Source organism: Larimichthys crocea, chromosome XVIII (genome assembly GCF_000972845.2).
Source record: "Larimichthys crocea isolate SSNF chromosome XVIII, L_crocea_2.0, whole genome shotgun sequence".
Lineage (NCBI taxonomy): Eukaryota > Metazoa > Chordata > Actinopteri > Sciaenidae > Larimichthys > Larimichthys crocea.
This window is the reverse complement of record NC_040028.1, coordinates 19,657,686-19,671,592: the sequence shown is the minus strand read 5'-3', so window position 1 is coordinate 19,671,592 and position 13,907 is coordinate 19,657,686. Positions and strand designations below refer to the sequence as shown.

The 13,907-nt window shown below is 42.6% G+C and overlaps 1 protein-coding gene across 17 annotated transcripts in view; it reads left to right on the top strand.

The window, feature by feature from the left end:
- The first annotated feature begins 1,462 nt into the window (after window positions 1-1,462).
- mycbp2 (MYC binding protein 2) overlaps window positions 1,463-13,907 on the top strand; it is a 57,709-nt gene continuing 45,264 nt past the window's right edge. For 10 of the 17 annotated variants that reach the window (XM_019257383.2, XM_019257378.2, XM_019257381.2 and 7 more), the window contains exons 1-5: window positions 1,463-1,799; window positions 5,468-5,543; window positions 11,286-11,501; window positions 13,351-13,504; window positions 13,615-13,811. In XM_019257383.2, the coding sequence (XP_019112928.1) occupies window positions 1,498-1,799; window positions 5,468-5,543; window positions 11,286-11,501; window positions 13,351-13,504; window positions 13,615-13,811 (945 nt within the window). In that variant the 5' untranslated portion in view covers window positions 1,463-1,497. The remainder of the gene's footprint in view (window positions 1,800-5,467; window positions 5,544-11,285; window positions 11,502-13,350; window positions 13,505-13,614; window positions 13,812-13,907) is intronic. The other 7 variants (XM_019257391.2, XM_019257390.2, XM_019257389.2 and 4 more) reach the window with 2 other exon arrangements.

The following is a 13,907-nucleotide window of genomic DNA, read 5'->3' as shown; positions in this document are numbered from 1 at the left end:
ACAGTTATCCCCCTGCAGCATTCCTACCTCCTCCTCTTCCTCCTGCACCCTTGCCCCTGTCAGAAGGTGAAAATATATGCAACTATACTTATGAATTATTGCATTACTGAGGTACTTCAGCACTCCCTTCACAATTAGATGTTTAAGTATAAATAAACATATAGTGCATCTAAGTGCAAGCCACATTGTCTATTTTCATAGAAAAGGGTGCATCTTTTGCTGTAGATAAATAAACCTCACCGAAGAAGACGACTGTTCCACTAAGATTTAATCAAAGGCTGCAATTCTTGTGCATACTGATGAGCTTTTTAAATTTTGAGATGCATATTTGCACTGCAGAGAAGTACATTACAAACACTTATCCCAGCTGCTCTTTATTGATAGATAGATAGATAGATAGATAGATAGATAGATAGATAGATAGATAGATAGATAGATAGATAGATAGATAGATCCAGTAGCAGCAGGTGATGCAGTAAATTAAATAAAACAAACAAAAAATTTGACCTATAAGATAAATTTGAATTCAAATTAAGGAAATTAAACGTGTGCAAATTTTTAAAAAACTATATAAAAGCAATAAAATATCAATAAAATTGTTTATAAAAATAAGAATTGCAACTAAAAATAGAGATAAAACTATATACAGTTAAATCAGGATGCAGAAAAAGAATAAAAGTCGCATTTATGGTGCACAATGTTGTGCAAAATGTGCAAAATAAAGAAGATATTCTGAATTATTATATGATAACATAATGCAAAGGTCAATTTTTAGAATAAACTGGGAGGGGCCCTGGATCTGCACATAATTAAATATCCAGATTATACAGCAGCCTGCGTGTTGCATCATATCTTATTATGTGTTTTTGTTAAAATGCATGATTAAAAAAAATGAAATCTAATGATTGCATGAGTCGTATGAAAATATCCCGGCATGCTAGCGACGACGCAAGACTCAGCCAAGGGAGGGGAGGGATGAGGAGGATGATGATGATGATGATGATGATGGAGCTAAGATGGCAGCCCAACTGAGGGTGCTGCCTCTCTGGGGTCAAGAAATATTCAAGGAACGAATGAAACCGAAACACGACGAGGGTCTTCTTGGAAATGTACAGTGACGCTTCTGCAGCTGCACAAGAAGCTGTTATGGCTTGAGAAGATTTAAATATTATATTATATTATATTATATTTTGCAAAAAAAAAAAAAAAAAGGGAGCACCGTGTTGACGCTTGCTTGTGTGTGTGTGCCTGGATCGGAAGAGTTGCACCAGCACCACCACCAGCAGATTGGCTACAATTTGCGCGTATATTAACTGGAAGAGGCGGAGGAGGAGTAGTGGAGGTGGAGGAGGAGGAGAGGAGAGAATAACCGTGGATTTCTGCAACACATAATGTGACATGCGGTGGATTTAATGACTTAGATATCATCTTTTATATATATATATATAAATATATATATATATATATATATATATATATGCATTGTTCTCCAAAACGATGATGTGTGCTGCAGCTGCAGCCGCCGCCACCGGTGCTGGTGGTGCCGGTGCTGGTGCTGGTGGAGGGATTCTGCCCTCCTCGTCGCCGTCGATGGGGCTGGGTGTCAGGGTCATTTCTGGAGCAGGAGCCGAGCTCTCCACCATCGGTTCTGGGATGGGTTCCTGCCCGACACCCGGAGCCCAGTCGGACTGCCGGACTCGGTACCAGCTTTTACTCTCAGGGCGAGCTCTGGCCGAACGATACAGGCGGATTTACACCACCGCCATCAGCGATAAAGAGCAGGGGATAAATCAAGGAAGGTGAGGAGACATCAGGCTGTCACCCGTGCCTGCTAACCGGGCTAAAGCTACACGTTTCACCCCGGCTGCTCAGCGGGCACATCGGCAGCTCACACACCTTTTAAACGTCGCAGCAATAATTCAGCTAGTTGCCACAAATAACAACAAACATTTAACTTTAAAATTAAAACGTGCGCCCTCTCTGCGAGGCTTTTTTGTGTGTGTGTGTGTGTGTGTGTGTGTGTGTTGGGACTTCCCTAGCTCAACGGAGCTAAGCTAAAGCTAACGTTAGCTCACCTCCTCTTTCTCCTCCACCTCCTCTTTCTCCTCCACCTCCTGGTTTAGCTTTGCACACTTTTTTTATTAGGTGGTGTTAATGTTAGTTAAATAAGATAACTACTCCTGTGAGAGGAGGTGGAGGAAAGAGGAGAGAGGAGGAGAAAGTTGCATTAGCAAGGCGTTAGCTCCCCAAGCTAAGCTAAGCTAAGCTGGCTAACTGTCATGACAGCGGTTGGTGGACGTAAACAAACCTACAGCTCTTCTAACACGTTTATTTTATTATTTACCACTATTAAACACCCCTTCTAACACGTTTATTTTATTATTTACCACTATTAAACACCCCTTGCTTCGTTAACGAACACATTCCACCTCATTTGACGTTTTAATTTTAATATAATTTGACGTAACGGCTCAACGGCTCGTGTATGTTTAGGCCCAAACGGCGTCACTTGTGTTTTTTTGTGTGTTTTTAGCTCTAACTGACGTTTCCACCTTAACCCGGGTTTAACTTTTAACGTAGATTACGGATTTATTTATCAATAAACGTGCTACAGACAAACCCAGGTTATCACTCCTTTTAATTCTGGGTGCATATGTGTGCTAAAGCCCGTCAGACATGCATGAGTGAGTGAGGATGTGTTAGGTTGGATGAACTCATAAGCGGGTAATACAGTTACGTCATTGTAAGTCAGTCAGTCAGGTTGTAGCTCGGGTGGATGTATGTTTGCATGCATGCAGCATCCACCCTCCACAAACTCAGCTGTTATTCCTGTGCAGCACACACACACACACACACACACAAACACACATGTGACATGCACCGACTCCTAAATTCACACACACCTGTCATGTTGTTTTGAGTCTTAGCTCATGCATTATGTTGTTTATTTACATCCTGTTGTCATAAACAATAGATATATAGATAGAAAGATGTTTTTAAGGTGCAGTGTGTGCAGATTTGGGGACTTTATTTTCAGAATAAGGCAGACACGGACTACAGTATTCATAACTATGTTTTCATGCGTGTGTAGTCACCTAAAAATCAGAATATTTTGGTTTTTTGTTGCTTTAAAATAATCCTTTTATATCTAGAGAGACAGATAGATAGATAAATATACTTTATTTATCATCATGATGGTTGTACTTGGAGAGACAAATATTTTCTGAGGTGGTAAAAAGTTTGAGAAACGCTTGACTACAATATTCATAACTATGTTTTGATGCATGTGTAGTCACCTGAAAATAAGAATATTTTGGTTTTTGTTGCTTTAAAATAACCCTTTCATATCTAGATGTATAGATGGATAGATAAATTTACATTATTTGTCATCATGATGGTTGTACTTCGAGAGACAAATATTTTCTGTGATCGTAAAAAGTTTGAGAAACGCTGGACTACAATACTCATAACTATGTTTTCGTGCATGTGTAGTCACCTGAAAATAAGAATATTTTGGTTTTTGTTGCTTTAAAATAATCATTTTTATATCTAGATGGATAGATAAATATACTTTGTTTATCATCATGATGGTTGTACTTGGAGAGACAAATATTTTCTGAGGTGGTAAAAAGTTTGAGAAATGCTTGACTACAATATTCATAACTATGTTTTCGTGCATGTGTAGTCACCTGAAAATAAGAATATTTTGGTTTTTGTCGCTTTAAAATAATCCTTATATATCTACAGTGGGAGCCCAGAACAGACAAACTAAATACTGACTCTGCACAGGGTACTTTAACGTGTTGTTGTTTCTGCTTTACACTAAGAAGGCGAGGGTGATGTGAGGAGATCGCAATGCAACGATTAGACCACTAGATGCAGCTTGTATCAGTGTGTCCTTACACAGCTGACAGAAGTCTGAGTTAATAAATACATAATTAATAAATCCAGGTGACTATTCTTTATGATACTTAAAGCATAACTTCGATGTCCCATACTAGATATAAAAATTGGCTCCAACATTCCAGCCCCTAAAATCTTAAATGTAGCAGTTACAGATAATACAGCCTGTTTTAAATACATATATCCTTTTTACATACTAACAAAAATGTCCAGTTTTGATCCATTCTTCAGACTTCAGGAGACAGAGTTTGTTGATGGGTCTCCATCTGTTTGTTCTTCCTCACACTCTCAGGATATCTTGGTCGAGGATTTGGTTCAGCGTTTTCCATATCCTACAAATATATTAAATATAAATTACATTACAAAACTCAACAATGCAGGCATACACTGTGTACAAATAGACACAAAGTAGATCAAATAAAGTCTATTATCGCGGTATAAATAGATTCAAAGGACATATTGTTCTATCGTGTACGAATTATACTTCTGTGCAGTGAACTTCAGTCAGAGAATGAGTCAGTGTGTCAGCTGTACATATCCAAATATCAAGAAGGATCGTAGTTTGAACCTCAGCTGAGGCCTTTCTGTGTGGAGTTGATAAACTTGAACAGGTTATTTGGTGACTCTGTGTGATCGTCCAGGGTGTACCCCGCCTCCTGCCTCTAATAAGTCAGCTGGGTTAGGCTCCAGCCCCCCCACCATGACCCCGATGAGGACACATACAGACAGACGATACAAAAACAAACACAACAAACAAAAACAGCAACAATAATATAACTAAAATAAATGAGCATCTTGTTTGTATCCGGTCTGTGTGCTGCCTCTAGTCTGTCAGTGGTGGACTCAGAACTTTCTCCTCCTCTTTAGGTGTAGAGACGTGATAGTGGTGCATGCATATGTTTAGATATTTAAAAACAAAGCTGATCAAATGTAAAACTCTTCTCATATTCTCAAGAAGCAACTTTTTTTTTTATGCTTATAAGCTCTTAGAAATCAATATTTAGTGATGCCATCTGGATACAACTCCCATAATTCATAAATAATAAGAATTTAGGCGCGTCGAGCTATAAATGTACAGAAATATTACATCAACACTTTTAAAACAGCAGATTTAAAGTGCGTGAGTAATAATCTTTACTAATTCATGCACCGCCTTTCTGTTTTTAGTAGTAGTAATTATGTTTGTGCGCTCTCTGGCATTCGGCGCTGGCATCCTGATTTGTTTAAGTTTTCAAATCCAGAAACACAGATTTCAAACTTCTGCCGGTTGTGGAGCTCCATCAGGATGTTTAACACCGGTTCAGGTGACGACTGCTACACCTCTGAAAGCCTACGCCCCCTCAAAGACGGTGCAGTCTGTCAAAAGTTAAAATTTAGGTTACGATTCAAAACAAAGCACATCATGCCCGGCTTCACGTGGGGGATGTTTACCTTCCTTTTTTTTCTCACATCATCATCACATTTCTAATAAAGCTTGTGATCTTAAATGTTTTGCTGTCTGCTCGAGTGTTGCCTAAGCCTTCTGTATATTTTGCAACACTGAGTGATCGCTGTGTTGTTTCAGGGGGAAGAAGGCTTTGAGCAAGAAGAAACTGAAAAGGCGACAGAAGGTCAAGTCAAAAGTCAAATCAAGAACAAAGGTAAGAGACAAATTCCACAGTTATTCTATGTGCTGCTGTATTTATACTTGGATATGATGAATAGATACGTACGGCTTCAATGTGGAATGTTTGTTTTTATACCATAATAAAATATATTTATTAATGCCTCTCGATAAAAAACGCCCCGTTAAATCACAAGTAGACACTCACAGTGCTGCTCAACACGTTTCGTAGATATAATTAAATATTTTCATGCAGTGTGTTTTTGCATTTTCTTTATATATTAACGTGACTGTAAGTTTTAATTGAACCGTCACAGCCTTCACCGTCCCTCCAGCTGCTTTGACTCGGTACAGATCGAGGACGAGGTTAAAGACGAGGTTAGATTCTCTGCTGTCCTGACGGTTGTTGGCAGAAACATGATTATCATTCATCCATCCATCCATCCATCCATCCATCCACGAAGCCGGGAAGAGGTGGATGGGCACAATGTGAGACACACGGGGAGTGGCTCTGGCTCCGGCTCCGGCTTGTGCATGATGGCCTGTTGCCGAGCGACCTAATGTGTTCCACGTCTCCATGGCAACACTCGCCTGCCTCCATCTCCTTCATCCAAAGAAGAGGGGATACGTAGTCCGTATCAGAGGATGTGGTTGTTGTTGTTTTTTTTTTAAACTAAAATGATCCTGAAGTTTTGACAACAGATATAATCCTGTCAGATTATGTTGACTCACCTCGCTTCCCGTTGCTTGCGCTGTAATATTCTTAATTATTCTGGTGTCTGGATTTAACTTTGTTATACTTACTACACAAGTTTTTTAAATTATTTTTCCAGCAACTTACTTGGCAGGCGAAGGTGCAAGAGATAAATGTGAAAGTATCAGAGAAGAACAGAGGCTCATCTTTCACTTCAAAACTATCCCAGACAAGAAAGATTCAGCTCTGTTCTCTTCAGCTCGACTTGTTCAGTGAGTCGATCCACTGTGCAGACAGTAGACACTAGCCCCGGCTGACAGGCAGGTATAATAGCGCTGGCAGTTACTGTGTTGTGTATGTGTTGCGCTCACTCTCTTGTCAAGCCTCTCGCGCTGACATAGTTGGACAAGAGTGAGCGACAAGAGGGGGGACTCTTCTTCTTCTTTTGTCCGCCTGCTGTGCTATCAACATGTGAAAGTGGAGACGGAACAAAACACAGCATAAACACTCATCAGGCTAATTAGGACGGTGATGGTGATGTAACGTCTCTCTTTCAAAAACTATAATTATAACGGCGGGCGAAATTGTGCAGAGTTATACATTCAATAGAATCACATCGAATGATGTGACGTCTATATAATCTGTAAAATCCACTCGACAGCAGCGGCTCACCTCTCTGACTTTTCTTCTTCAAATTTGAGTTCAAGATTGGCAGAAACAAGTACATCAATAATACAAGTATACAAGTATTATTATTTCATGCTGTTGGCATCTTCAACCTTGAATTCTGGGACTCCTCCACTGCTTGCTGATGTGCCTCACTTTCTATGAAATGTTTAGTCACAGTGGTTTGTAAGGATGTGTTTCCTTACTGGTAGCATCGTGTGTGAACGAGCTGCCGTACGTGATCACGGACACGCTGTCATACAGTTACGAGGTGTCACTTTGTTTGATACGTCTTGAGAAAGGTCCTGAAACGTGACCCACACGTTGACTTTTAATGAATCGATGCAGAGGTGACGGGTGTTTGATTCCCTGCAACACAAAAGAGACCAAGAAAGTGGTGTGTGTGTGTGTTTGTGTGTGTGTTGCTTTCTACTTATCGAATCACAATTATTTTCCATCCTTAAAAGGCCCAGTTTGTGCCTCTCATGGCGACATGGTTCATGATTCAGGGTTCAGGTGGAAAACCTGGAAAACCTGGAAAAGGTAGAAGCTACTTTTCCAGTCATTGAAACATCCAGAAATTGATTAAAAGGACCAAATATCTTGGAAATAATCTAATAATAATCAAAGTAGTAAGTCTTGGTCTTGGTCTTGGTCTTAAGGCTTAACGTTATGCAGGATTAAGAGCGTGGGCGCTTTGATTGACAGGTTAATGTGGTTACAGATGGCTTGTTTGAACCGATGATCCACGTCTTTGCCGATTTAGATTAGCCTGGAGGTGGAAGAGCTACCAGTAGTTGGTGAGGAAGCTCTTCTAAAGCTAAAAAAAAAACATACCAGTGCTGATCACGTCTAACAAGGCCAGACCACCTTATTGTCCGGTGAACAGTGATAGATGTAGCCGTCCAACTCCTTCATCACAAACACGCTGTGTCATCAAGAAAGAAGGGGGGTTTAACGTGTCAATACGAGGCCTGCTGCTAAATTAATTATGTGACCGTTCTACGACCGAGCAAGTGCCGCCTGTTAAGTCTGAAAAAATCCTGGGAAAGGTCCTGGAAAATGACTTGAACCCTGACAGAGCTCTGAAAAAATAAATACGTAGTGATAGTTTGGAAAAGGATGTTTAACAAAACTAAACGCTGATCGAGAAATCTCGAGGACTCCTTTAATCGTCTGAATGAAAGAATATTCTCCATCTGCTGCGTGTTACCAAAGATCTTTTAACTTGTTGTGCCGCCTCTGTTTCAACAAACAAAGATAGTAGCCAGAAGTCGACACAGTCGACATGCTTTGACTGACTTTTCATTCGATGTTTAGAAGAGGATCTACGTGTAACTGTGGATTATCTGATCAATAGTCAATAGGATTTTATGGTATATGTACTCATCCGACTAACAGTCAGTTCACTTGAGCCTCTGCTGCTTTGGAAAAAACTTCTATCCTTTATTTTTTTTTTCCACAAAGGCAGCGATCCGGAATAGCTGTATCTGTCCGGTGTGGTTAGAAGCTCTGTGGCAGCTTTCTCCGAAGCTTTTAGATGCCCATTAAATCAGCAGAGAAGTGCTGCACACAGCAATGCGAGAAAAGCCCTGAGATGAGCAGCAGCAGCGTGTCTGTGTTTGTGTCACGGGTTGGTGAGAGGAAGAAACCCACGAAACATCAGCAGCGTGTCTGTGTTTGTGTCGCGACAGAACTCGAAGGTATCGCTTTTTTCAGGAGCTGCCAAGGCCAACTCACACCGAACGCGGAACGGAAGCGGAACGGCACCACCGCGGTCACCGTAGCATTTAGAATCCAGTCTAGTCAATGAGAGCACTCACACCGGGCGCGGATCAGACGCGGATCAGAAGCGTCCCAGAAGCGGCTCTCCGCGCCACGGCGCGAGCTTTCCGCAGGATTTCTATTTCTTCCGCGAGCCGCGGCTGAACCTCGTAAATTTCAACAGAGCACTGCGCACCAGACAGGAAACCGGGCCTTGAATCAACGTAATAAACTTCCGCCCCCTTTCAAAATAAAACACAATACGCAGTTCATGTAGCTTTTTACAACTTCACATCAACGTGACGTCATGACCGGTGGCACCAGGTGATCAAAGATCGATCAAAGGGTCTCAACGAGAGACTAATTGTTGAAGTGGAACAACACACAATCATTTATGACACAACAGATGCTTTTTATAATCTCCTCCACGTCGGAGAAGCAAAGTCAGCTGTTTGTTGTTGTTGTTTTCTTTATACACTGTTTATCGCGAGGTCTCAGGTATGTCCAGGATTCTCGCGTGATCTCATGATCTCGCGTGAATACGGCCGGCTCGCTCCGCTTCCGTTCCGCGTCCGTTCCGCGTTCGGTGTGAGTCCCGTGTCAGTCAAACATGTGAGGGCCGAGGTTTCAGCTGTTTGGTTTGCGAGATGCGACCAATCAGATGTAGCGTGACGTGTCTGAAATTGCTGATCCTATAGTCGTAGTCGGAGACAATCAATCGCAGACAGAGTGGAGACGATGCAAGATCTGTGATGTTTGGTGCTAAAAGTAAAAGGATATCTGGATGATAATACGACGACACAACATACATGAGATTAAATAGTGGTCTGCTGTTGGTGTGTGGTTAGGAATTTGGTTGATCTGGTTAAATAAACTAGAAATGGAGATGGTTAAATATTACATGCATATTTAGTATATTAGACAAATCAACCAGCAGCGCTCAGCTTGGACACACTCTTTTGTTTTCCTGTCACCTCCCAACAAACCCTTTTCCCCTCCCTTGCTTTATTAAGTTTGTGTTATCATATCATATGTCAGTTTTAAATCTTCCTAAGTGCTCTTTCCAGGCAATATTTCCCTTTTGTGAAAGGTTGGACGGGTACTTTGTTACTCCAGCAGTAAGACGGGAGAGCAGCAGTCGCGGCGCTGTTGAGATGAGAGCGCAGCGAATATCCTCCCCGCTGGTTTGAGCCGAGAATGAATGACCTCTCTCCCCAAATAGATGACATCACCCTCTGTGATTGTGATGCCAAAAGCGCAACACTGCAAGAGAGAGGCACAGTGGATCAATAGGATTTCTCTAGAGGTTGCCTCGCGGGCTGTTAGTTAAAAAATGCCTGGGACGGAGGAAGCGTATCAGTTAGTTGGCTTATCAAGTTTCTCTGTGGAGTGCCGTCTCTCTAATCATAGTGATCGTTTGTGTTTAAGCGCCGCTGCAATGATTTTATTAGAGCTTTTCCCTCTTGGCTTATCCGCCTCATTTACATACAAGTCAAGACAACATAACACTGCTAAACTAAAACCCCCCGAAATGACCATTAAAGTGTCTGTAACTCACTCGGAGTGTATAGAGAGTTATCGCCTGAATGTTCAGCTCCACTCTGAGCTTTATTGTTGGCTGCTCTGTAAAATTAAGTGGTGGGAAGAGGAAGTAACATAAACCAGATATTTTTTGGTTAAAAACAGATTAATTACAACAAAGGAGGCGAGGCACTAAAAGAGAAACAAAGAGCAGATGCGAACTAATATTTAAATTTTCATCTAATTAAGTGTGTGAATCAGTAAACTTAATTAAACCAGCCCTGTCCTGATATGACAAAGGAAAGGACCCCTGGTCCTCCAGGCAGGGATGAGTAGGTGGCCACGTTTAGCACCCTCGGTGAATATTGGACCTGTGTTTGTCACGTGACTCCAAATGAAAGCCAACGTTTCTCTGTAAAAACAAGCTGATGAGTCAAAAGCTGATGACATGTCGACGCTGTGTTCAAGTTTAACTTGAAAAGTGTCTCTTTTGGTTATGTAACTGTGTTAAGCCGGTGTTGAAATGGGAAAACACTCGCTAAGCTCAGTGTGTACAAAAGTGAGCTTCAAAGCAGAAGGTGGAGTCGTTTCATGTCACTGACTTAGACGTAAGGACGATGACAGAACTGATTGCGTAAAGACTGTATGTCTATACAAAAGCTTTACCCTCTCGGCCTGATGCAGTGATTTATAATTTGGTTTTCAACATCTGCCCGGAGTCCCCTCTGGGTTTAGATTTGAGAGCCGTGATTTCCCTCCTAACGCAGGATGAGAAATTAGCCCACTTATCGTGGGCAGCAGGGACTTGTTTTGGTTAGGTGTGTCATTAATGGATGTGCTCTAAAAATTCCCTCCTTAAGCAACCGCATGAGTCACGAACAGTTGAGAGACGTAAACCTAAAATGAATGAATGAATGAGCGGCCTGTCGTGGGATATGATGTTTACAACTCCTGTTATACGCGCTGCAGCACGTCACTTTCCACTTTGGTCCACTGAAGTCTAACTGTAATCAAACAAACGGTGGCGTAGTGTATCGATGCAATTCGAAGTGGTATACTCGTGCCCACCACGAAGAGGTTCTGCTGACCTTGCCGAAAACACTCACCCCTCTCTGTTTTTCCCCCTCTCTACAGGCCGAGAGTCTAGATGGAGCCCTCTGCGTGCCGGACATCAAGCTGCATAGCAACCCATCCGCGTTCAACGTCTACTGCAACGTGCGGCACTGTGTGCTGGACTGGCAGCAGAGAGAGGCCTCCCTGGCACTGGCTTCCCGGAGCTCGGTGCAGAGCGGCGACTCGGACAGCGAGGAGGAGGAAGAGTACCGCGAGCCGGCCGTGAAGCTGCCAAAGGTATGAACCGGGAACACGGAGGAGGTACTGCTCATGTGGCGGCATCAAGGCGAGAGACGTAGCCAGTGCCCTTTATCGTAGGGAGGCCACAATCCGTTTTCTCTGTGGGCTCATCTTTTTTTATTGTTGTGATGATTAGTCACTTTAACGGAGGTTTGAGACCTCCATCCTGGGAGGATTACAGCCTCTGTGAGTCGGCCGGTTTATCTTTATTAGTCTGAATCAAAGCTGTGGGTTTTTATTTGAAATGTGAACTCTTTCTCGTTGGGGAACAATTTTCCAATTCACCGTCTGTAAGCACAGTCGACTGTTTTGGTTAGTTTACTTTGTATTCAGGCAAAGTCTCGCTAGCATGCACCTGGGCATGTGCAACTATTGCTGTTCTGTAGGATAACATGAAACAAGGGAAACCAACAAACATCTGAGGCAGCGTGTCAAAGGTTTATTTGAGGACATAAATGGCTCCCTGTGTGTGGAGATCACACGAGAATCAGCTTCAAGCTTCAAGCTACACTCTTGTGTCTGAACCACGGCTGATTCGTGACCCCTTCCTTTAGTGAGACTAAATGAAATTATTTAAAAACAGTTTGAATGAAATGAAACTGAGATATCACTGGTATGTTATTTAAAATAAGTTTTGCATTTCCTGAAATATTTTGTTTCAATATCAACCTGTCACGTTCGTTTATGTAGTGCACAGATACATCCATGATTAGTTATGAACTAAAAGGTAAAATTAAAGTTTCAACAGCTCCAAACAGGAAACATTATGAAGAGAAGTGCTGATCAGGAGTGACACTTTTCTAGAACAGAAACTTTATCGATCTCTCGAGGGGAACATGTTTTTTTTTTTGTTACATGCACTTTTACTGGAAATTCAACCACACACGCACGCACACAGGATGTCTCGTAGACATGCAAATGTGGAGAGAGATGGTGGAGTGATGGGCAGCCACCCAGAGCGGCGCCCTGAAAACAGTAGGGGGGCTTCAGTGCCTTGTTTGAGGGCACCTCGGCAGTGCCCAGGAGGTGAGCTGACACCTCTCCAGCTACCAGTCCACCTTCCATACTTTGGTCCGTACTGGACTTGAACCGGCCACCCTCCAGTTTGTAAGACAAGTCCCTACGGACTGAGCTACTCCTACTACTCTCGACTGTGGCTACTGCTACTGACTGAGAGTATTTCAGGAGAAACCAACGGCACTGAACCCTGAAGGCTTTTATTGATGGAAAATCCCCAACAAAGTCTTTTTACGTCACGTGAATTGATCGAACAAGCTTGAATCGACATCCGTTCATCTACATTCAGTTTTTCATGCACAGTATCGTACATATCTTGTTTTATCGTTTCCAGTCGGCATCATTTAATCCGCCGTTTGTCTGTTCTACTTATTTTACGACTTACTGACTCACTGATGCTTCGCTTTCATTTCATTGTTACGTAACGAGAAGGAACATTGAAGCATTATTTGATTCACTAACAAGCGAGCTGCAGCCTTTTCTAGGCCAAACTCCTGCCTGTGCTTCTCCGTGCACTCGAGTGCTCCGTCATTATTCAAAATGTTAATAGTGGATGTTGAAGCAGTAGTAACTGTGCATACTACGAGCCTCCAGCAGAATGGAGGTTGGTTTGACTGTAGGAAGAAAACATCAACTCCAAGTCTGCTCATCAACAATATTAACACGACGATTAAATGTAAACCAACAGAGAGTGTTTTTAAAGCTGCATCTTTGTGCTGTGTAAAGGGGTGTCACTGCTAGTCCGACTAGAATTGGACTGTGGTTTGACAGCATGGTGTTCATTAGCTCACAGAAATGTGATTCTTTCCGTGTGTGTGTGCGTGTGCAGATCATTGGCATCGGCCTGTGCGGGGTATTTGAGCTGATAAAAGAGACTCGGTTCTCTCACCCCTCGCTGTGCCTGCGTAGCCTGCAGGCTTTGTTGGACATGCTGCAGGGACAACAGCCTGAGGGCTTTCAGACCGAGCCTCCCGATGTGCTAGGTAAGGCTGAGAAAACACACGTGTGCGGTTTTAATAAGTCCAAATGTGTAGATTAAAATATGTTATTCTCTTTTTAACATAAATGTCTACCACTTGTACACTCCGCTCAGAGTCTCTATTCCAGTTGTTGTTGGAGACGACAGTCCGGAGCACGGGGCCCAACGACCCGACAGGACAGGCCATCACCGCTCTGTCCTGCGCCTGCCTCTTCAGCCTGGTGGTGGCCTGGGGCGACACTGGCAAAATCCTGCAGGCCGTCTCCGCCATCCTCACCAACAACGGCAGCCACGCCTGCCAGACGATACAGGTAACGAACCATAAATTTAAATGTAGCAGTACGACCGTGTTCTCCACCTTTTTATTTTGCATTTCTGCCATTGATATGAAAAAAAACCCCGATAAA